Source organism: Phascolarctos cinereus, unplaced genomic scaffold, assembly GCF_003287225.1.
Source record: "Phascolarctos cinereus isolate Bilbo 61053 unplaced genomic scaffold, phaCin_HiC Scaffold_4;HRSCAF=312, whole genome shotgun sequence".
Lineage (NCBI taxonomy): Eukaryota > Metazoa > Chordata > Mammalia > Diprotodontia > Phascolarctidae > Phascolarctos > Phascolarctos cinereus.
The window spans coordinates 84,715,577-84,741,500 of record NW_027555847.1 but is presented as its reverse complement, the minus strand read 5'-3'; the positions used below and the strand labels follow the sequence as shown (position 1 = coordinate 84,741,500).

The 25,924-nt window shown below is 37.9% G+C and overlaps 1 protein-coding gene across 1 annotated transcript in view; it reads left to right on the top strand.

The window, feature by feature from the left end:
- The window catches only part of DOCK3 (dedicator of cytokinesis 3), a 512,545-nt gene that overhangs the window by 362,045 nt on the left and 124,576 nt on the right, over window positions 1-25,924 (top strand). Inside the window, 1 exon segment of the mRNA XM_020999119.2 lies at window positions 23,776-23,864. Coding sequence (XP_020854778.1) covers window positions 23,776-23,864 — 89 coding nt within the window.

The following is a 25,924-nucleotide window of genomic DNA, read 5'->3' as shown; positions in this document are numbered from 1 at the left end:
GGGTGAGTTGAAGATGAAGGGGTGATATCTAAAAAAGGGGTGATTATACTGGGAGAAGGAGAAAGGATGTCATGAGGACCAGACCGTGACATGGGCAGGTTAGGGAAGGAATAGTGGGGACAGTGTTAATGAATTAAACATAGGCCCACTTTTGTTTCATCCTTGTAGTGAAGTCACAAATCTTCTCAACGACATATTCTCTCCTCTCCCTCCTGCCTAAAAGTGGGAATTCATCCTTAAGATACTTTGTGCTACACTGAATCTTTCCCCCGTGGATAAGAACTTTGCGCCATGCCATGGGGGCTGTCTTTACAGTGGGTGTCCTGTCTCATCTTTCACGTGTACATCCCCGACATCTAGCACAGTGCTTAGCATAAAATAGATGCTTAATCAATACTTATTGATGGATTGATCAATCCACCTTACTCTAGTAGGGGAAAGGAGACACAGTAGAATCCTTGACATTTCATTTGTGGCCCTGAGGTTTTTGGCTTCTTTTCCAAATGATTTAATCTATATATCTTCCCAACATAATGAAAAGACAGAGATTTGCCTAAATGACAAAAGACCAAAATCGTGACCTTTTCATCCACATTATGTGACTGTATATATGTAGTATATATGACTCTTGCTATCAATCAAGCACTTACTCTGTACCAGCACTGTGCATACAAACAGTCCTTGTTCTCAAAGAATGTGTTGTCTTCTTTTTTCTCTTTTTGTTTTGAGATTGGGTCTCATTATCTAGCTTGGGCTGGAAGTACAATAGCCACTCAAACAGTTGATTCCAATGCTGATGACTATGGAAGTTTTAACCTGCTCTGCTTTTTCAGTTTGGGTTAGTTTGTCCCTCCTTAGTCAGTTTGTTGGTACTCTATTCCCAGAGGCTTACTATGTTTGTGCCAGACGTAGTGCAGACACCCCAGACCCTACAACAGCTCAGAACTCCTGAACTCAAGCAATCCAGTAACCTCAGCCTTCCCCAGTAGCGGGGCTGACAGGCATGCACCACCACTTATATTCTGATGAGGGAGACAACATAGTCACAAATTGGTACCTCCAAAAAAAACGCAGGGCAGATGTAATGTAGCCTTAGAGGGAAAGGCGGCAAAGGAAGAGGAAAGGGAGGGACTGGGAAAGACTTCCAGTAGGAAGTGATGCTTGAGTTAAATGTCAAAAATAAGACAGAGATTCTAAGAGTCATAAGTTAGCAAGGAGAGCTCCCATTCTAGGCATGGGGGTGGGGGGTGGGGGCAGGGACAGCATGCACATAGGTCCAGAGACAGGAGATGGAAGGGATTGTGAGGAACAGCAAAGAGGCCAGTATAACTGGACCATAGAGTTTGTAGAGGGGAGTAATATATTAAAAGACTGGAAAGAAAGGAAGGTTGTGAAGAATTTTACCAACCAGAGTTTGTATTTGATCCTAGAAATAAAAAAGCAACTACTTGAGTTTATTGAATAGGGGCATGGCATGATCATATCTATGCTTTTGGCAAATCAGATCGGAAGCTGCATGGAGGATGGAATGGAGTGAGAAAAGATGAGCCAGGGAGACTGCTTAGAAGTCTGTTGCACTAAATTGTCCAGGCTCACTGGTCACAGTGGAAAAGTTGGGATGTTGTTGTTGTTGCTGCTGCTGTCGTTGCTGAGTCATTCCAGTCGTGCTTGACTCTTCGTGACCCAATTTGGGTTTTTCTTGGCAGAGATACTGGAGTGGTTTGCCATTTCCTTCTCCAGCTCATTTTACAGATAAGGATCCTCAGGCAAATAGGGTGAAGTGACATGCCCAGGGTCACACAGCTCCTTTCCATAAGACTAGTTCCCAAGGCACTGGCTATAGAGTGCAGATAGAACTATTCTCTATTGCTCCAATTCCCTAAAATTGTTATAGCTCCTATTCACCGGGATTTGGATTCTCTAAAATAGTATATGGACAACTGGCAGTAACATTTCATGAGAACAATGAGCTCTGGCTAGGAGACATCCTTGCTATTTCATCCTAAAGTGTTCTTTTGGTCCTAATCCCAGTTCAGAAAATAAACACAAGCAATCTTAGAGGTTATTCCAGTTAGTGAGGTGGTGTTGCAAGGAGGGGTTGGTCCTTGCATTAAGAATGTAATTCAATAAGACCCCAATAGATTGCTTCCCAGACTTTCTGAAGTCATGACCTCCAGCCATTATTTACTTTAGTGTCACCCTGTGTTTAAATTGCCAAATGGCACATATTTGATTTATAGTGTATTAAAATTAATTTGGCTTTCAGAAAATCCATCTAACTTGAATGTTGCTTTTAGCAAATAAAAGTTATTGACCAAGCATTATTCTTTGGTGTGAAATTTAAGATGTATGAAATTCAGACATATTCTGTGGGAAAACAAACATTTTTATTTAATGAGTTATAATCAGAGTAAAAGTTTTTATGAATTCATAATTACAATATACAGTATTGCATCATAATTATAATAATTACAGTATTAGTCCACTTATAGTCTATCTCCAAATATACACCATACTTCTAAGGTGACATCTTTGTCACAAGAAAAATACATAGACATACACTGAAAATAGCATTGATTTTAAGTTGACCTCTACTTTTATACAAGCCAGATCTGGGAGAAAAGTGTTGTGAATATTCAGACCAAGCCATTATTTTTGAGAAAGATGTGTAACCCTTGAGTTTGCTAATTGTACTTGTGTGCTAGAGATACAAATTGAAGCTTAGTCATTGGTCGTAATGTACAAACTGTATGCTAAAACTGACAATGCATCATTTGTAAAACTTTTGCTTTTCTTCAATTCTTCAAAAGAGCCATGGTTTCATTGGTGTGGTTAATCCCTCCACTGATCCAGATGAAAGGCATTCCCTGTAGTATGAAGTGTTGTGACCAAAATAGTCATCACCTGATAACCAGCCTTCTTGTGATAAGCCTGTCTACATTTAACGAGATTGTAGATGTTTCAAGTCCTATATTCTTGATAAATTGTAAAGATTTTACAATGAAGTCATTGAAAGAAGCAAATCCTGCCTATGTGATAGGTCAGCGAATAAAAAGCATATTATGCAGCCCTTCATCCCTTTATTAAGACCATATACTCTAGGAAGAGGACAACTATGCTGTGAGGGATGAGCAACTTTGCCATAAAAGGATCTTTTGAAGGAACTGGAAATATTTTGCCTGGAGAAATGACTGAGAGGTATCATACTAACAAACATTCTGTAAGTATATAAAAGATTGCCATAGGGAAGACGGATTGAACATGACTTAGTTGGCCCCAGAGGGAAGAACTAAGAGATGGACAAATTTCAGCTTGACATAAGGAAAAACGTCCCAACAATTAATGCAAGGGATCTTAAAATGTTGTCAATGGACCCCTGAGGGTCCTCTCAAGGCCTTTTCAGAGGGTCTACAAGGTCAAAACTAATTTCCTGCTAATGCTAAAACTAATAAGAATGCTAAGCGATTTGCCATTTTTCACTCACATTCTCCCATGAGTATACAGTGGAGTTTTTCAGAAGCTATATGACCTGTTAACTAAAGATTTAGCTGCAGACATGAAGGCTGAGTTAATATCTCTTCTGCAGAACTATACTTTTGCCTTAGAAATGGACAAATCTATAGATATGACTGGACTTGCTGTTTTGCTTGTATCTGTCTGGTTTCAGCACCAGCTAATCATAGAAGAAAATCCTTTATGTGAATGCTTGTCAACAAACACAAGTGGTGTTGAAATACTCTAAGTGTTGAATAATGTTTTGTAATCTCATGATTTATCCTCATATAACTGTGCTGACATTTGCCTGGATGGAATAAAAGCACTGGTGGTTAAAAGTGCTGGTACCTTGGCACAAATCCAGGCAATGACAAAACTATGCTAGGAATCATTGAGTTCTTCAGCAGCACAACACATGGGGAAAAATGCCAGTTTCACTTAAGAATGTCCTTGATGAAGCAATAAGCATGAATAGTTTTACTAAATCTCAGCCCTTCAGTACATGTCTTTTTTAATATTCTGGGCAATGAAACGGGAAGTATGCATAAAGCACTTCTGTTGCCTGCCTCAATAAGAATCTTGTCTCAAAAGAAAAACACGTGTACAATCATTTAAGTTGCAAGCTGAACAAGCTGCTTTTTTTTCCTGGAACACCATTTTTACTTGAAAGAATGATTGACAGGCACACTCGGGTTATTCAGACTTGGATATTCGGCAGACATTTTCTTGAAAAATGAACTTCAAGGAAAACAATTAACAATATTTGTTGCCAGTGACAAAATTCAAGCTTACGAGCAAAAATTAAAATTTTGGAAAACTTGTATCCACCACAGTAAGCTTGAGAGCTTCCCAGAGCTTAAAGACTTTGCTGATGAGATTGATAGTGTTATTTACAAAGATGATTTTTTATACCGTATAATGAGATGTGTTAACATCTCAGTGAACCTGTATTTTCCAAATGACTAATACATGATGTTACCAAATCATGCGCAGGTAAAAGGTGCATTCAAAGTGCAAGATGAACCAATGGATTTTAAAGTAACAGAGTATGAAAAGGTCATTGATATAGTCTCAAATTCCACAATGCAACTAACCTTTAAGAAACTACTACTTGTCAAGTTTTAATACAGTATGAAAGAAAAATATCTACAATTATCTGAAAAGGCTATTAAAACACTCCTCTCTGTTCCAACTACATATCTGTGTGAGGCAAAATTTTCTCCATATACTTCAACCAAAATAACATATCACAACAGACTGAATGCAGAAGCAAATGTGAGAATCCAGCTGTCTTCTAATGCTAGACATTAAAATAGTTTGCAAAAATTAAAACAATACCACTCTCTACAATAACATTTTACTTTTGAAAAAATGTGGTTATTTTTCATAAAAATTTCATTTATGTTAATATATAATGGGCTTATCATTGTTCTTTTAAATGAATTAATATTTTGTGAATCACTAGTTTTAATTTTTTTTTTTGCTTTTTAGTGAGGCATTTGGGGTTAAGTGACTTGCCCAGGGTTACACGGCTAGTAAGTGTCAAGTGTCTAAGGTCAGATTTGAACTCAGGTTCTCCTGACTCCAAGGCCAGAGCTCTATCCACTGTGCAACCTAGCTGCCCCTCTAGTTTTAATTTCTAAGATGGTAAATATCAATAGGTATAACTCACATAAACAGAAACTCTTTGAGGTCCTCTACAATTTTTAAGTATTTAAAGGGGTTTTGAACCAAAAAGTTTGAGAACTGCTAAATATAATAGAATTAGAGCTGTCCACTAAGGTTCATTCCAACTCTGAGATTCTTCCATCAATATGTAAGAATATTAAGCCTTTTTGAAGAAAAAAAAAACTATTTCTATAGAGCAGTGCAGGGAGAAGAATGATATAAACTTTAAATAGACCTGAAGTGTGAGTTTGAGATCACTGGTATGGCTATTTGGATTTCGTTCTTCATCCAGTTCCATTTTCCATTCCTGCATATCTCTGAAATGAATTTATTTCACCATGAGAAATATTTTTTCCAGAAATAAATGTAGATGGACCTAAATTTATACAATCAGTGGGTGTCTAAATGGTTGAATCATATTTCAAGTGTACTGAAGGGAATTCCTGGTTTCAAGGAACCTTATTGTGACTATTTTCATAAAGCAAATGGTTAGCCTCATTTTATCTCTTCTGTAAATCCAGATTTTCATATAGCAGCTTTTCAAAAAGTTGAGTTGAGGAAGGCAGGGACAAGATGATAGAGGAGAAGCAGGAACCCAGCTGAATCCTCTCAACATTCCCCTCCAACAACTTTAAAATAACACTTCAAATTGAATTCTGGAGTGGCAGAGCCAACAAAAGGTCTGGATGAGACATTTTCCCAGGCCAGAACAACTGAAGAGATCAGCAGGAGACATCTGGGACATCGAGATCATAGATGAGCCAGCCCAGAGCTCACATGGAGGCAACACCAGCAACAGCAGGTCTTGGAGGAGGCTATGACACCAGCAGCTTCAGGATCTCTCAGCCCAGAGATGGTAAAAGGGTCAGACAACTGGTCAGAAGGAGACTACAGGAACCTTGATGCAGTTTGTGCTTATTGGTAACTCTGTTGCCCATACACAGTTCTAGGGTGAAGACGAGCATTCACAGTTGGACACAAGGGAGCACCATCCCTGGTCACCATTCCATGGCAGAGAGGAGCACTAGCTCTTCTGGCCAGAGGAGAGAAGAGGATCTGATCAGTTCTGGGGCCAAAAGGAGTGCTAGCAGTAATGGCTACTGAGGAGCAGGGGCCTTTCCTGGGTCTTAACCTAAGCACAAATCAGGAGAGCAGTGACCATACCTCTTCCTGGATCACAACACCTTGGAAGCACTGAAAATTTGCAGACCCCCCGAACCAGCTCTGAAAACAGCAACATTAAAAAGCCTGAAGCTTAGAAGAGTGCCTCCTCACCCTCAGGGGAGCAGACCCCAACTTTAATAACATAAAGTTCAGAGTCCCCAAATAGGCTGGGAAAGTGAGAAAATAACAACAAAAAAGATCTTGAACATTAAAAAGTGCTATGGTGGCAGGGAAGACAGTGATGTAAATTGAAAAGACAACAATGTGAAAACAGCTATAAACAATGCCTCAAAGAAAAGTATTAATTGGACTTGAGGCCAACATGAATTCCTGGAAGAATTAAAGTAAGAGATAAGACTGGTAAAGGAAAAATTGGGGAAAGAATTGAGAATTATGCAAGAAAATTATGAAAAGAGAATTGACAACTTGATAAATGAGGCACAAAAAAAATACTGAAGAAAATAATGCCTTAAAAAAATGAATTGGCCAAATGGTAAAAGAAGCACAAAAATTCACTGAAGAAAAAAGTTCTTTAAAAACAGAATTGGCGAAGTGAAAAAAAGAAGTACAAAACTCACTGAGGAAAACAATTCCTTGAAAATTAGAATTGGGCAAATGGAAGATAATGACTCCATGAGTTATCAAGAAACTATAAAATAAAGTCAAAAGAATGAAAAAATAGAAGAAATGTGAAATATCTCATCAGAGAAACAACTGACCAAAAAAATAGATCAAGGAGAAATAATTTAAGAATTATTGGATTACCTGAAAGTCCTGATCAAAAAAAAAAAAAGCCTAGACACCCATATTTCAAAAAATTATCAAGGAAAATTGTCATGATATATTAGATCCAGAGGGTAAAATAGAAATTGAAAGAATCCACCTGTTACCTCCTGAAAGAGATCACAAAATGAAAATTCCGAGGAGTATTATAGCCAAATTCCAGAACTCCCATGTCAAGAAGAAAATATTGTAAGAAGCCAGAAAGAAATCATTCCAATATCATGGAGCCGCAGTCAGGATCACACAAGACTTAGCAGCTTCCACATTAAAGGAACAGAGGGCTTTGAAATATGATATGCCAGAAGGCAAAGAAGCTAGAATTACAACCCAAAATAAACTAACCAGTAAAACTGAGTACAATCCTCCAGGGAAAAAAAGGATATGTAATGAAATAGATTACTTTCAAACATTCCTGATAAAAAGACCAGATCTGAATAGAAAACTTGACATTCAAACACAAGACTCAAACATTCCTGATAAAAAGACCAGATCTGAATAGAAAACTTGACATTCAAACACAAGACTCAAGACATGCATAAAAAGGTAAACATAGAAGAGAAATCAAAAGGGCCTCAATAAAGTTAAACTGTTTAAATTACTATGTGGAAAGATGATACATGTTACACCAAAGAAATTTATTTTATTTTTTAGTGCGGTTAAAAGTAGTCTATATAGACAAGAGGGTGCAGGTGTGAGTTGACTGTATTAAAATCTCAAAAAAATGAAGGGATGAGAAAGAGAGATGCACTAGCAGAAGGGGGAAGGGAGAAGTAGAAGGGAGAAAATTGTCTCATGTAATAGAGCTACACAAGGAAGAGCTTTTACACTAGAAGAGAAACTGGTGAGGTGACAGGCAGTGTTTGATCCTTACTCTCATCAGAATTGGTTCAAAAGGGAAGAAAATATATATGCACTCAATTGCGAATAAAAATTTATCTTACCTAACAGGGAAAAAGAAGGGGAAGGGAATAAGAGGGGGGGGGTGATAAAAGAGAGGGCAAATGAAGGGAAGCAGTACTCAGAAGTAAAATGGGCTTTTGAGGAGAGACAGAATAATGAGCAGAAGATAACAGGATGGAGGGAAATATAAGTAATCATAATTGTACAGCTAGGTAGTGCAGTGGATAAAATGCCAGGCCCATTGTCAGAAAGATTCATCTTCCTGAGTTAAAATCTGGCTTCAGACTCTTACTGTGTGACCATGGACAGGTCACTTAACTCTGCCTCTGTTTCCTCATCTATAAAATGAGCTGGGGAAGAAAACGGCAAACCACTGCAGTATGTTTGCCAGGAAGAGTCAGATACAATTGAAAAGGACAGAATAACCACAACCAAAACTTAATGTGATGGGATGAGCTCACCCATAAAATGGAAGTGGATAGCAGAATGGATTAGAAACCAGAATCTAACAATACATTGTTTATGAGCGATACACTTGAAAGAGGGCTAAAATAAGGAGCAAAATCTATTATGCTTCAGCTGAAGTTAAAAAAAGGCAGGGATAACAATTGTGATCTTGGACAAAACAAAAGCAAAAATAGACCTAATATAAAGAAATAATCAGGGAAACTACATTTTGATAAAAGGTATCATAGACAATAAAGTAATATAAAAAGTGTTTATAGAAGTTTCTCTGATAAAAGCCTCTTTTCTCAAATACATATAGGGAACTGAGTCAACTTTACAAAAATAAGAGCCTTTCCCCAGTTGATAAATTGTCAAGGGATATGAACAGGCAGTTTTCAGAGAAACTAATCAAAGCTATCTATAGTCATATAAAAATGCTCTAAATCACTGTTGCTTAGAGAAATGCAAATTAAAACAACTCCCAGGTACGACCTCACACCCGTTAGAAATTACAAATGCTGAAAGAGATGAAGAAAATAGGTACACTGATGAACTATTGGTGGAGTTGTTAACTGGTCTAACCATTCTGGAGAAAAAATTAGAACTATGCCCAAAGGGCTGTAAAACTGTATATACGCTTTGACCCAACAATGACATTACTAGGTCTGTACTCCCAAAGAGATCAAAAAAAGAGTAAGAGGACCTATTTGTGCAAAAATATAGGAGCTCTTTTTGTGGTGGCAAAGAAATGGAAATTTATGGGAGGCCCATTAGTTGGGGAATGGTTAAACAAGTTGTGGCATACAATTGTGATTGAATACTGCTGTACTGTGACAAAGGATGAGCAAGATGGTTTCAAAAAAACATGAGATGACTTATATGAAACTGATGTGAAGAGGAGTAGAACCAGCAGTAATAGCAATAGAGTAATGATGATCATCCTTAAAAGATTTAGCTATTCTGATTAACACAATGATCCAAAACAATCCCAAAGGATTCATGATGAAAAATGCTAGAGAGAGAACCAATGAACTCTGAGTGCACACTGAAGTATAATTTTCTCACTTTTTGTTTTGCAACATGGCTAATATAGAAATGGTTTGTATGATTTCACATGTACAATTGATATCATATGGTTTGCCTTTTCAGGGGGTAGGGAAGGGATGAGAGGGCAGGGGAGAATTTGGAACTCAAAAAAATTTTAAAGAATATTTAAAATAAATAATTTTTTTAAAAGTTAAATACAACTGCATTGTAGCTTCATAGTTTCTTCATTTTGTTCTCCATTAGTATCTCATGCTTTGCTTACTGAAGAACTCAACACTGTGACTTACTCATGCAATCTTGGCAGGATTTCCTTCTGTAGTTGCCTACCATATAGTGTGAAGCTGAATTATTTTTATCTTACTTGTCAGGAAACCAAGCTTTTAAGGTAATCAGCACTGTCTTTTCAGTGTGATATTTTTGGTACACAGATCAGAAAGTTTCTTCAAGATTTAAGCAGATAGTATATGGATAATAATGGAAAGAAGTAGACCATAGGAGCCCATCCAGAAAGGATCGTATTGGCCCATTATTGTTAACAGATTGATCTTAGTACCCTTGTTTAAACCAATAACAGGGCATTTATTAGCAATGAAGTATATTTTCCTTATGGCCAAATGATATTTGTAAAACACTTGACATGTTTACTGGCACAGAGTAGGTGCTATTAAAATGCCTATTCTCTCTCCTTATGGTCCATGACTGATTAGCAAAATAAAAAGTTATAAATTCTCAGTCATTTACATAGTGAATTTAATTCAGTTAGATTTCATCACTGCTCCCCCCTTTCCACATTGCAAGATTAAATAGCATGAATTCACTGATAATGAACAGAAATTAACTCAGCTGACATGTGTTTATTGAGCACCTACTGTGTACAATGTATTGGCCCTAAAGGCTATTACCTAGAATTTAGCTTGGTAGAGATTAAAAACATAATTAAACCATAGTAAATCATGCCATCACAAGGAGATAGAATTTTAATTTAGATCCAGCAAAAATGGAATCATATGCTAAATGTATTTAGGACTTAAAAGGTTTTAATCCAGCTGGAAGATTGGCAGTATTAGAATACAATCACACACAAGCCTGGCAAATTCCTAGGAACATATCCATCATGATTATGAAAAGATTCCCAGCTGGTAGGCAGTTCCAGGACTGATAGCTCACTGTTTCTTGCTCCCTTTCAAAGTACAGAAATACCAAGAAATATTTGTCTTTTTCATAAGCTAGACCACTCTCCACCTCTTCCCAGTTCAACATTTAGTGAACACCTTCTATGTGCTGAGAAGTTGGGTTGATTCCAGATTAGAAACTAAGAGGATACCCAAATTGAATGCTACTAGGACCTGAGCACAAATGTCAAGAGGCCATATAGAGCAGAAGTGGTTGCTGGCAGTAATATTCAGAGTACCTGTCACTAGGTAGAGACAGTCACCATTCCTGACTGGGGTTCTCATGTGCTCAGGGATTACAAATCAGAGAGTAGGCCTAGAATTTGGCAATGGACTTTTCATGACATCTCTCATGAGCTTTGTAGAGTACAAGAAATAATGACCCCTCTGATTGGTACTAGCTCTGCCTATTCTGATCAACCCTCTGCTATTTGTTACTCCATAATAATCACTTGAAATTTCATTTTGTGTAGAAATTATGCTTTTGTGTCTTAAATCATTATCTCCCATGGAAATCCTTTTTCTGCTAGTTTGAACCTTCTTTTTCTGATGGAAACCCAAGTAATTCCAATAGAATATTGTTGGTCAACAATCATTTATTAAGGACTAACTATTTGGCAGACACTGTGCTAAATACTGGAGATACAAAGAAAGTAAAAAACATGGTCTTTGCCCTCAAGGATCTCACATTCTAATTGGGGCACGATATACCAAAAAAGTGCATACAGGATATATACAGTGTAAATGGAAGGTGAATCAAGAAGGAAGGCATGAGCAATGATGGAACCCAGCAAAAGCCTCCTGCAAATGGTGAGATTTGGACTGAGTCTTGAGCAAGCAAAGAAAACCAGCAAGGAAGTGAGAAGGGAGAGTCAGAAGTGGAGTGTTACATGTGAGGAGCAGTAAAAAGTCCAGTACCATTAAATCATAGAGTACAATGAGGAGAGTTAAGAGGAAGAAAATTGGAAAGGTAGGAAGGGGCCAGGTTGTGAAGACCTTCAAAAGCAAAAGAGATTTTTTTTAATCATTCTTTTTTTTAAATTTTGAGTTCCAAATTCTCTCCTTCCTCCAGCCCCTCCTCTACCCACTGAGAATCAATGTGATAGCAATTATACATATGAAATCATGTTGCAAAAAAAGTGAGAAACATAAAGAAAGTTAAAAATATGAACCATCTGCACTCAGAGTTCATCAGTTCTCTCTCTGAAGATAGATAGCATTGTTCACCATGAGTCCTTTGAGATTATCTTGATTCATTGTATTGCTGAGCTAAGTCATTCACAGTTGACTATCAAACAATATTGCTGTTACTGTGTAAGATGTTCTCCTGGTTTTTCTCACTCCACTTTTTATCAGTTCATATTCCCAGGTTTTTCTGAAACCATTTCCCTCATAATTTATTATAGCACAATAGTATTTCATCTAAATCATATGCCATGATTTGTTCAGCCATTCCCCAACTGATGAGCATCCCCTTAATTTCCTATTCTTTGCCACCACAAAAAGAACCGCTATAAGTATTTTTGTTCAAGTAGAGCTTTCTCTTTTTCTTTGGTCTCTTTAGGATATAGACCTAATGCTGGGTCAAAGGGTATGCACATTTTTATAGTCCTTTGGACATAGTTCCATATTGTTCTGCAGTTCATAATTCGACCAACAGTGTATTAGCATCCCAATTTTTCCACACTCCCCTCCAACATTTTTCATTTTCCTTTTCTTTCATGTTAGCCAATCTTATAGGTCTAAGGTGTTACCTCACAGTAAAAGAAGATTGTGTATCTGGTCCTGGAGATAACAGGGAACCATAGGAGTTTGTTGAATAGAGCAGAAGAGTGTTACTTGGCCAGACTTAAACTTTAGAAAAATCACTTTGGCAGTTGAATGGAGGATGGTTTGCAGTGGGATGAGACTTGAGGAAAAAAGGCCAACCAACTAGAAGGCTATCTATCACAGTAGTCCAGGTGTGAGCTGATAAGGGCCTGCACCAGTATGGTGGCTGTGAGAATAGAGAGAAGGAGACCTATAAGAGATAAATTGTGAGATTGGCAACAGATTAGACATGTGCCTTTCCTTCCAAGAAATCAGCAAGCTACCCAACACTATTGCTGAGGCAATTAACATTTTTCTATTTGTAAGGTCTGTAAGTACATTCAAATTTGTGAAGGATTTCATTATTGGTGGTTAACTAAGAATAGAGATGGGCAATTATTCTTTATCCCATGCTAAAAATGAAGGCTTAAAATGATCAGGTAAATTGCAAATCTCTTATCCAAACTGAAGCTGAGAAGTGGATTTTTTTAAAAATCAAAGAATGCCATGTCACAGTATTAGACATGTCTCATCAATACATCATAGGTTTAGTGAATCTACCAGTATGCCTAAAAGAAATATCTTCACTATTCATTTGAATACATTATACAACTGGTAGAAGAGAATAAAATTATCATTATATTCAATTGAAGTGCTAATCTTAAGAGAGAATTTGATAGTATAGCACCAAAGAAGACTGATATGTAAAACTGAGAAACTTGGCACTTTTCAGAGATCTCCTGGTAGGAAACCAGTAACTAATGGGAAAATTACTGAGTTAAAAGAAGCAGGGGTCAGGAAGAACAATCCAAAATTGGAAGACATATTAAACAAGAACTGATCCATGATCCAAACAATCAGAACACTTGTTTCCAGCATATATTAAATTATTTTTAAAAGAAGGATTATCTCAAGCAGAAGAAGGGACATTTGTTCCAAAATAAATGTGTTTTGGTAAACTTTTTCAGCCCTTCTGTTGCTGCTGGAGATCCCTGGCACATAGTAGAAGCTTAATAAATGTTGATTGATTGATTATTCCCCAGTGCTCAGCTTGTATGGCTTATAGGTTCTGGGGTAAAGTTATCTTGCAAAGGTAACAAAATACCACAACTATAAACTTAGTGCTTAAGAAAATAAAATGTTTGATTTTATTTTAAAAGTATTTAATTATTTATGTAAAGCCACAAAAATGGAAATAAATCTTCACACAATTAATGATTTTCATCATTTTACCCTATTTTTCATATTGTCATATGGGGTGTCCCAAAAGTCATGGTGTAGTTTTAATCTATTAAAGCTTTCTTATTTTGAAATAAGAGCCATATTTATGTGAATTTTCTTTATTTCTCTGTCCTTTGTTTTATTTCTGGGGGGGGTGGCCTCAAAGTCCCTCTGATTTTTAATACCGTACCTCATTTCTAACTCTTGCCTTACTCCCTGTATCTATCCTAGTGTCCTCGGTGCTTTGAAAAGCTCTGTTTCCTTATGTTTCTTTTCTGAACATTCACACTAGCATCATTTGTCTTTCAGAACTCTGTAAATGGTTGCTTGCTCCTTTTATCCTGGGCCACTATCAGCAAAAGTCATTTATTCATCCAGGGAATTGGATCACATATGATTACCTTCTGTCTGGAGGGCAATATAGAAAAATATAATGTATTCATGCTATGTTCTGTCACATGTTTTCAGGGAAAACTGAAGACAAAGGGAAAGTGGAAGTTAATAGCGTCTTAACTTATTTCAAACACTCCCCAGAGGTATCTAACTCCTAGAAGTGCTAGTAAATAATCCTTCAGAATTTGTTCAATTGTGAAGTATAAATTAATGAAGAAAAAGCATTCCTAATTTGGTGCTTTAGAATGAAATCATGCCTACGTCCTCTGCATGCTAAGTTCATTACTGACATTCAGTTGTCCATTGACATCAAACAAGGGAAGGTCTGAATAACAGACCCCAAAAATTAGTTGTTTCAAACGTATAGTTGGAATTTCCTATGTACATTTTAAAGATTTCAAAGTGAACCACAATATATAGAGTATTTTAGTGATAGCCTTTGGTTAGCTGGGGGTGGGGGAAGATGGAAGAAGGGTTTATTTTTATTTGGACAGAACTATGATAATTCTAGTCATGATTCCAACAGCATCTTTAGCCCCCTGTACTTGCCGACTTACCAACCTCTAGATGTAAGAAACCCCAACTATGAAATACCACACAAAAACCCTGAATGTTAACCTGTTTACTGAGTGTATAAAGCAAGGTTTTCACTTTGTAGATTGGTTTGGGAGTAAAGAGATGGCATGCATTTAGGCCATGAGCAGACTTAATAACATCTTTAGAGTAGGGTAGAGTGTTTTGGGTATTGGGGTTTTTTGGCTGGATTTTATTTTGTTTTGTTCAGTTTGCTAACCTTGTGTTTTTCAGCCTTGTAACTCAGACCCTTGTCTGAACTTCCAGGGAGCTATTGTAAAATGACCATCTTGCAGAGGTATCATTCCCTTTGTTCTGGGAAGGTATGAATGATGAGATTTCATAGACCTCAGTCCAAGGTCTTGAGTAAGACAAGGATTAAGCATCTCAACCCTGAGCTAGGTCCTTTGGTTTTGAAGGAGAAAATTGATCAGAATGTCATGGCCCACTTGGGAAGCTGAAGTTTTTCCTGCACATGCTAGAAGACCCCATGTCTTGACCTGCATTCTGATTTTTGGCTCTTAGACGAATGGGATTAGCAGTGAGCCCAGAACCCTCAAGCCCCGGTGCAATAGGCCTTTATTTGAAAGGGGCTAGTTACCCAATCAGTAGCTATGTTCCTTCATCTTGCTATAAAACCAAGAACCAGCTGACTCATCCCAAGATTTAATCTGGATAAATTTGTTTTCAGATATATAAGTTTTGTGTGGGTATATGCCTTTCATTTTTCTGGTATGGCTACTGATCACAAAATCACCCATTTAAAAAGCAATTGCTACTAAAGAAATAAATGGTGGGAAGAAAAAAAAATAAGCACCTTGAACCCCAATTCCTGTTATATAAAATGAAATATTAAATTCACTCATCTGCTATTTCAGAAAGCCAGCAATGTCTAAGGAGAACTATCGGTACCAATTAGAAGGCATATATTGCTACTTAATCTAAAATCAGCCATAAGAAATAGCTTTATAGCTCAAGCTATTTATTGCCTGGGTTAAATAGACTCAAAAGGTGCCAAAATAAATTATTTTCATGTTTTGAGAAAAAATCCTTTTAGAGGTTATTTTTTTTTGGTGAAAACCACTTTTTTTAAAAAAAATAATTTCTAAAGAAATTTGGGGTTCTGGAAGGAAATTGTTTGAAAAATTGTTTGAGAAAATTATTGACTGTTAAGGGAGATGAAAGTTGATTGTGCTACTTATGTTTCATGAATAAAACAGGGATTTTGTTAGAGAGTCTTATGGGTAGTTTTGAAATACAAGGATTTTTTTTATACTCAATAATAGATCTTGGGGTAGCTGAGGTTACGAAGGTGATGGTTTATTGCTGTGTATGGTTAGTCATTTGGGCAATATAACAGGTGCTGGAGATTTTTCTGTTTGTCAGACACAGACCGTAAAGCAGTTTGGTCTAAATGTGGTCTTAAACACACTGCTTGTAAAAGGTAAAAGCTGCTGAAATAGAAGATGGCTTGATTGCAGCCTTGAAATGATTAAGGTCACCACAGTGTTAGAATGACTATAGTAGTCATGAATACATTTGACCAACCAAATTTAAAAGCAAAAAATGGTGGTAACAATAAAAAAGCAAAATGAGCTGCTTGTTGCAAAGAAAAATGTAATGCTTTTGAAAAATACAAAGTAAGTACTTTTAGAAAGTGAAATTGTACTAAATTAATGCTGAACAGGGACAGCTAGGCACACAGAAGATAGAGTGCCAGTCCTGGAATCAGTAACACCTGAGTTCAAATCCAGCTTTAAGCATTTACTAGCTGTGTCACCCAGGGCAAGTCATTTTACCTTGTTTGCCTCAGTTTCCTCATCTGTAAAATAAGGTAGAGAAGGAAATGGCAAGCCACTCCAGTATCTCTGTCAAGAAAACCCCAAATGGGATCACAGAGAGAAAGATACAGCTGAAACAAGTAAACAACAACAAAATGCTAAATGAGAATTCCTTCCCTCCAAAGTCTGTAAATAAAGTCATGTTGGTGGAAGAATTGTAATAAGAACTTTTGTACCTGGAGCAAGAAGCAAGAAAGATGTCCTTGGTTGGGGGAAGATGAAACAGAAATTCTGGGACGCTAGCACCATGGACAGGGATGTATTCCTGTGGCTCATCTGTAGCTTCCTATTTTAATTGATTCCTTTTGTTCCTAGCTGCTAGTTAGACCGTGTGTGTCCAGGAGACCCTTCTCCATCCACCTGCCTCTTTCTGCTTTCTTCTTCTACCTCTTCTTTCCACCATCACAGTGCAACTGTCTACTCACAATTGCACCTTCACCTCTTGGACTGATGATAAGGCCAAGCTTCAAAGGACCATAGCCTTCTTCTGAGGACAAAAGCAGTAGGAGCCGTAGTGTAAGGCTTTGGATCTAACCCAACCTAAATCAAGTAGATACATGTTTGCTCATTCTTACCACCGTCATGCCTGTTAGAAGGAAGTAGCAAAACAGAGTTGTTAAATTTTCAGTGTGAGCATTTATACCTCAGAAATTGGTAAATACTACTAATTAGGGCTTCATTTATTGTTTTACTGATTATCTAGACTTAAGAAAGTAATGGGGGAAATGTTAATAATGAAGATTAAATTTAAAAGTATGTTGCTCATACATTTTTTTTCAAAGAGCATCTTGTTAAACATTTACCAGCACACCCCTGCTATATTGCCAATTTGGTGCCCCACTCTCAGGTGCTAGGGTGTAGCTACCTAATGGGTCTTCTGATACTGGCCACTTTGCCCCAACTAGACACTCTTTGACCCCAAGTTAAAACTCTAGGCCAGGGCCAGGTTGGAAAGGATAACAGATAGTTGTTTCCCAGTTCTCTGAAGTATTGTTTGGTGGCATGGCAACTTCATGCTTTCTACCACATCCATCTAAAGTACCTTGTACATCCATGATATGGAGGTTCATTAGCCATTAGCTATTCCCATTTCCATGCTCCTTTCCAGCCTTGGCTTAGATATTGGAACTAAAGTGGCCCTTTGGAAGAGAAGATGCCTGTTTCTGACTTCCCTGGTCACCTTTGGCAGGACCAGCCCAGGTAAACCATGTTGCCCAGAAAAATTGAGAGTGTTGGTGATCCTATCCCTCCTACTTTCAGTCTTTTAAAGCCCCATAGTCAATCCTTCCCATCTGGAATTGTCTTCTGAACAAGCCCTCTAACTTCAGAAGTATCTATGACAAAGCCTAAGTTGTCCCACCCTAGTTATGGCTCTGCTTGGTGTAAAAGTAATAGTTGGCTCAAACTTATCCATTATCTTTAGGAACTAGACTGGAATTGCACTTGAACCCATGCGATAACATTAGGGTAATTTAGTGATGTTTTGGATTTTGGTAAGTCAGCAGATCTTAGCCATCCTTTCATCCTCATTTTACAGAGCAATAGAAGGTCAGAACTAGAAGGATCCATAGAGGATATCTGTGCCAAACTGTACTTCAAGAGGAATGACTTCTTAAATATCATCAAGTAATCATCAGGGTAGAGCCAAAATGGCAGAGTAGCATGAAGTACAACAAAGTTCTGCCCCACAACTCCTCCATACCAATCTAAAAAATGCACCAGACCAAGTCCTGATAAATCCAAGGAAAATCAGTAAGCCATTTTTCCAGCCCAGGTCAGCAAGAGGAAATAGACAAAGAGGTCTTTGAACACTGGGGACAGAGTCTAGCCAGGAACAGTCATGCAGAGCATTCCAACAAAGGGAGAGGCTTTGTATCAAGGCAAGAGGAGATCCCAGATCCAGCACGTACAGGCTAGACCTCATACAGGGAGCAGAAACTTATATCAGCTGGCAGCTCTGTGTTTTCATTACCCAGTTCTAGATCACAGATCCAGGGCAGGATCAAGAGAGAACCCATACATTTGAGTGGTGTTGCAGAGTGAAAAACAGTCATAGGACATAGGTTGTGTAGTGAGTGAGGTGCAAATTCAGAAGCAAGCTGCTTCTATGTGGTTCTGACCCCAGGAGCCAAAAAAGGATCTCCATTCCAGCCCTAGGCCATTGTGAAGCCTACAGTAGAAGGCAGGAATTCCAGACAAAAGGGAAGCCTGCATTTCTGTCACTGTGAACCAGCTAAGCTTTCCAGCTCTCTGATAGTGGCCAAGTCCAACACCGATCTACTGGCAGTCCAATCAGGAGCAAGCCCACAAGTATGTTGCTCAGACCCAGACCCAAGTCAGGAACTGGTAGAATTCAGACAAGGAGTTCAGTAACTAGATTTTGCACTATATCGGACTACTTTGGGAACACTAAAAGTTTACAGGTCTGCAGCTTGACATGACCTTGTCATGGGATAGCACAAAAATAACACAATACTCAGTATCCCAGAAAGCCACTGAAGGACCCCGTAGGGGTTCAGCCAAAATATTCCTTCAAGAAATGCTTAGTGTCTGGTTCTAACATAAAATTCAAAGTCAGGAAATAGATTGGAAAAATGAACAAACAAAAGAGAAGTCCCACCACAAAAATCTATTATGGTGATAAGATTGCTCACAACACAAACCCAAAAGAAGAGAATGTTTCCAAAACATTTACAAGTAAAGCCTCAAAGAAAAGTATGGCTTAAGCATAATTTCAACTAGAATTCCTAGAAGTGAAGCAAGAGTTTTTTTTAAAAGAGTTTAAAATGTTTAATAAATTAAATGAGAGCACTAGAAGAAATAATTGGAAAAGAAATGAGAGTTATGGAAGAAAGAATTGAAAAGGAAATTAACAGTCTGACACATGAAGTACAAAACCTTACCTAAGAAACAAACTCCTTGAAAATTAGAATGGACCAAATAGAGGATGAAACTATTTGTGATCACTGCTTCCCTTTCTACAGTAAATTCTTACAAACCATGACATAATATGTTTAGAATTTTTATGGGAATTGAAATAAAGCCTGCTGCCTTAACTCTACCCTCTTCCCTTTTTAAAAAGTAGAGACAATGCTTGCCCATTCCCCCCATTCTCTATGAATTTTTTAAAACTGCCAATGCCCCCAAAATAATTTCTGTCAGTCCTTTAAAGACCTGGTATTTAGTTCATCTGGACCTGGTGAATCAATCATTGAAAGAGACAAGGTGGCAGAGTGGAAACCATGCTGCAGTTGGAGTCAGAAAACTTAGATTCAAATGTGACCTCTGTCAATTATTAAATATATGCTCATGAGCAAATCTCTAAACCTCTCAGAACCTCAGATCTCACATCTGTAAAATGGAGATAATAATACTTGCACTAACATCCTTAACAAGGTTATTATAAAGAAAATGCTTTAAAAAGCTTAAAGTCCTCCATAAATATAAATAATCATTCCTGAAGACAGATAAGTATTCTCTTCCCATCTCCATGCTCATCTTGGTTTTCAACTCTCCATTCAATTTTTGTTCCATCATTTGAGTCCAGAGAACATTCTCTTTGCTAGTAATAGTAGCTCACATAACATTTAAATTTTGCAAAGTTTTGTACATTACATATAATATTTCAGTTGATCGTCATTATAAACTTATGAAGTAAGTCCTATCATTATCCTCATTTTATAGAAGGTGAAACTGAGACACAGAAAGGTTAGGCTATTTGCAAAGGGACATAAAACTAGAAAGGTCTGAGGCAAGATTTGAACCCTAGTCTTCAGGTCCTGACCCCTCTGCCCTACACTACAGTTGCCTCAAACAGCCAAGTAGTTCTACCTTTATTCTATTTTTTTATCGCCTTCCCACTACTACCAACAAACCTATCCCTAGTTTGATTTTCCTCTTGCCCCCAAAGAAACTCTTTTTATTGTGTTTATTATATTCTCCCAACTAAGCTCGTTCTGAGATTTAAAGTTCTGAAACTATTCTTTTACAAAGTGCCAGTCTTTCATATTCATCCTCAGCTAGCCACCTTTTTTTCCGTCTTTCCTACTTGTCTTTGGAAATTTAAATGTGCCACTGAGTTCCAGTTTCCTCAGAAGAGGTGATTTTTTTTCCCATTTCCCTTTCCTCATTTTGTCTTCCTACTTGGTCAATAAATGGGTTTTTGTTCTCTAATAATCACGCATCTTTCCATTATCAGAAAACCAACATCTTTCATATTATCTTGTTACTGTGCTTATCCATCCAGTCATGGTAGTGTCTTTGAACACTTGAAAATATAATTTGTAACTATTGATCGAAAGAATGACCACTTGCCTTTTAGAGAGCAGCCTGTTCTACAGTCTTGCAAAACCATGAGCATGAAAGCTTTGCAACAGGAAAATAAGTTTGACATGACAGGGATTAGTTTCACACAGTTCAATTTTACCTGGATATTATGTCACTTAAAAAGAAAAATGCAGGTAATTGACAACTCTGTTGTGTCTAACTTGTTCTCTATGAATAACAACAAAATAATCCTTACTTAAAAGGCCCTGGACCAGTTGACTCCTTCAGTTTGATACCCTGTCTTCTTCCTTTGGCTGTGAACTGTAGTTTGTAAAGGCAAGAGGAGAGCCAGAGAATACTTATCTTGCTTGAGTACTTACCTTCATTTAATAAGTATTTATTGTATGCCTAAGATGTGTAAGATGGTGCCTGGTCAGTCTCCCCTAACTTCAAGGCACCCCCCAACACCTCCTCCCTCTGACTCTACAGTGAAAAGCCAGCAGACTTGACTGGGGTGGCAAATTAAAAACAAAAATGGAAAAGCCAGAGCCAGATGATACTGTCTCGCAAAAACATGTCAACAGTTCTGTTCAGCAAGCATTTTTAAAGCATCCACTAGTCTAGGCTCACGTAAAAGCATTCCCTGGCCTTAAGGAAAGGAATTCATCTACTGTGAAAATGGCACAGTGGACAGAGTGCGCAGCTTGGAGCCAGGAAGACCTGAGTTCAAATCCAGCCTCAGACACTTACTAGTTGTGTGACCCCAGACAAGTCATTAAACCCTGTTTGCCTCAGTTTCCTCATCTGGAAAATGAACTGAAAAAGGAAATGGCAAACCACTCGGTATCTTTGCCAAGAAAACCCCATATGGGATCACAAAAAGTCTGAAACCACTGAACAATAACAATAACTTGCAGATACAGGTACAATGCTATAAGTTCTCTTTATGGCAATAAAACGTAAATTCTGGGAAAAGATGGACTAATTTTGCAAAGTTAACAAAGGAATAAAAGAAAGTCTAAAATCAAAGTAAAATAAACACAAAATTTGCACTTGCATACTTCCCAAACTGTTGATGTAATATTTCTGTGCATTACTAAGTGATCTAGGAACATTCTAGCTTGAAGGAGCACCAAAAGATTTTCATTTGTTTTTCTTTGCCAACACTCTTTCTGTGCAAACCCAGTTTACAGAAACCTCTAGGTAGCTTGCATTTCAAGCAAGTGGTGACTGATCTAGTAAGCTTGGAAAGTGACAAGAAGAGCCCAACAGAGAGACCAGTCTTTCCCACCTTGTTAACACCTAGATAGTTCTCTAAGGTATGGTTGGTTTGACAAGTGGAGACATCATATAAGTCAGACAGTGAAGAGCTGAAGGTGCTGCCAGAACCTTTCACTCTCAACTCCAGAAGGAAACTGACTAAATAGGGATGGCTTCCTTTCAAGGCCACCCTCTCTCCTACTATGGCAGCCACTGGGAACAAGGAGGCCACAAACTATGAACAGTCACCAATGCTCTTGGCTCTCAAATATGTCCTCCCTCCTAAGCTCAGGCTCTTAGGAATCCCTGGTTTCCCTCAAAATTCAACTCAAGCATTCCCTTCTGCTGAGGCCTTTCTCATCCCCCCTCCCCCACCAGCGTATGCCTTCCCCTCTAACACTGCTTTCCACTTTCTCTGAGTTTGGCATGAACTAACTTATGTACATAGGGGATACAATGGATAATGCACTGGGTCTGGAATTCAGGAAGACTCATCTTCATGAGTTCAAATTCACTTACTAGCTGTGTGACCCTGGGCAAGTCACTTAACCTTGTTTACCTCAGTTCCTCACTGTAAAAATGAGCTGGAAAAGGAATTGCTCCAGAGAGGCAAACCACTCCAGTATCTTTGCCAAGAAAACCTCAAAATGGGGTCATGAAGAGTTAGACACAACTAAAATGACACAACAACAAAAAACAACTTATATATATTGTCTCCCTCACTAGAATGTGAAGTCCTTGAGGGCATGGACTATTGCTGGAGGGGAGCTGTCCCCAGTACTTAACACATTGCTTGACTCAGAGTAAGTGCTTAATAAATAAATTACTGTTAGTTGATTGACTTAATAATTTACAGCAATAACTGACTGTAATCATGATGGTTACCCTCAATGGACTAAAAAAATATGTTATAATCAATGATTGTCAGTAGTTTTAAATTCATGACTATCTTCCCTGATTACCGCATATCTAATGAAATGGTTTCATTTTAAAACCTATAGAATTTGATTCAAACTTAAAGGTGGATTTAGATTGTTAAGATTTTTATTTACCTACAGTTCCCAATTGAAAGCTGTATCATACTGGATTGAAAAGAAAAATCTTGTGTGATTTTTAAGCAAGCACATAGAGCCTTTGATAGTTGTTGGGGAGGTGACAGCTTTCTTATCAAATGAAGTTTGTTGGTTTGTTTTAATGGTGTTTTCAAGAAGAAGCTCAAGGTAACTAATTGAGGGATTGTTCTGTGGACAATGTTTACATGATGATGGAGGTTTCCAATTGTCTGAAGTAATCCCCAGTGGGTATTGTGAAACTTGAAGGTGCAATACTATCATTTGGGAAGAGAGATGGCTGCGCTATTGTCTTCTGACTCCTCTCCTTTGAATGTCAACATTAGAACTCCCTTTCCCTTTTCGTTCCTCAGTTCTTTCTTTACCCAACTCAAATGGGTAGCCAGGAAAGGAATTTAATCTTATTTATTGAAGCACCCAATCTGCTCTGCTCAGGATTCCTACTCCATGCTTAATGTAAACTGGTTTTGAAGTCAGAGGACTTGTATGTGAATTGGCTCTGCTGCTTGCTGCCTGTGTGACCTTGGACAGCTCCTTTGTCCCTTCTAAGTTGCAGTAAAATGACAGAGTTGATTTAGAGGACCTATAAAGCCCCTTTTAGATCTTTAATCAATTTTGAATCTAAGTAAAATGAGAGACAGTAACACACATGATTTTTTATTTCAGATGCAACAATGAAAATGAATGGTACCAGGTGCATGAAAATATCATCCGAAAGTCTAGCACAAAGTACACTGCCCCCAGCTCCAACTACGGTAATCTATTTCTTTTGAATAGAATAACTTGCTGATGTTTGCATGATGGGACTCAGGCCATGTGGCCATCCCAATGTTTGTTGCTAAACTTTTATGTCGCCTGCTTTGTTCTCTTCCACATAAGTGACTTGAGGTCAAGCCTAATTATGCCTTTCCTTTGTCCAGGGTGAGGAAATGTGTCATTGGGTCATCCTGCTAAGACTTGGGTTTTCTTGAACAAAACCATCGACTCAGAATAAAACTGACACTTAGTAAAGTCACTTCTTTTTCCGTTACTGTTCATTCCGTGTGTCATAGGGAAACCACGTCACTAGTCAGTGTCAGTGATTAATCTAGCAATATCGGTCACTATAGGATAAGAACAGAAAAATATTTCCCTCTAAGTGACTTATATCTCTTTCCTGAACTTTTTCAAACAGAAGTCATTGAAATTCTTGCTATTGAAACCTAGGGATAGTTGAATAGAAAGTTATTTTGTGATTCAATCTGAAAATGATGGTTTGAAAAATGTATGACTCTTGAAATCATCTTACACTTAGCTATTGAATTCACAACAGAAATGGGTATTTATTTTTGCCATTTTCATCAATAAGTTATTTCATAACCACCTTTTCTTAACCTTTTTTTGTCCTCAAACTTACACAGACTTTTCTGGGAACTATGAGTTGGTCTTGAATGACAATATAAAACCAACATGCCATTTGCAGGCAGAAAACTTCCTAGACAATTTTGACTGTCAGAAGGAGCTTATTTTTTGCTCTATAAATATAAATGGGTATCTGAGTAGGAGGATCTTTGGAGCAGCTCTGAGCCAGAGGCTGCAGAAGGAGAAACATTCTGGAAGGCACGTTTGGCTCCACTTACATATTGCAGTGTGGGTGTCATCCATACCTACTGAATTATTTATTTAGCCAGGGTTGCTTTTCCTTGTATGTGTACTTTGGGATTAGGCACAAAGTGATGATGACTGCCATTGCCATCAGGATGCTGAGGAGCACCTTGTCTAGGTGCTCAGAATTACAGAGCCTTGGTCTAGTAAATGTGCGGGCACAATAAACCTCTCTCTGAAATAAGAGGAAAAGAAGAATTGGCCAAAAGCTAGATTTGAAACAGAGGGAAAGGTCCCAAGTTATCTATGGAGACACAGCCCCTTTCATCTCTCTAACATTTTTTGTCTTATTTATGTGTTTTGTTCACAAAATGATGCCCTTGACTCTTAGTTCTTCAGCCACAAGCATGATTAAAACTCACGTGACATATTTAAGACAAGTGGGAAAAAGTAAGAATGCATTAATTAGGAAGCAGCCCCAACATTGCCCCAAACTCAAAAAGATTGGGTTTTCTTTGCTCCCTAAAATTCTAGGTACTTTTAATGTAAAGGCAATGACTAGTCTGTCACACACACCCCTTTGGGGTTTGGGGTTTTTTTGGTTTTGGTTTTTGTTCAAGGTCTAAATATGTTGGGCATTTAATAGTCAGTCAATAAGCATTTATTAAGTGCCTACTATGTGCCAGGCTCTGTGCCAAGCACTGAGGATACAAGAAGAAGCAAAAGATACTCCCTGTCTTCAAGAAGCTCACAATCTAATAAGGGAATGGTTGTTTAAGAAAAGTAACAATGAGAGAATATAGCTATTCTTGCTATTATAATCAATATGTAGTAAGTGTCTTCAGTGACTTTACCAGGCATAGAGATAACTATTCTTCCACTACCAAGGATTAAATACTGCCCTAATTTGAGGAAAAGGTAAGAGATTGTGCTTCCATCTAAACCCCAGTGTGTGGGAAATTTCCAATATGCCACAAATCCCATTTCCTACAAAAAGTTGTAAACTTAGTCTCTGGTGTTATATAGTGACACTTTTCCCCTGGCCAGCTCGTTTTTTATTGGCCTCATCTGCCTGCATTTCTCACTTTGGTGAAAATCAAGAGCAAGACAGAATGGCACAGACCTAAGTCAGTGCCCAAACCTTCTTTGAAGGCCACTGAGAGTGACAGTGGTAGCTTCACAGCTCTAGAAGCCTGAACAATATCAGAATGACAAGATAATAAAGAGAGGC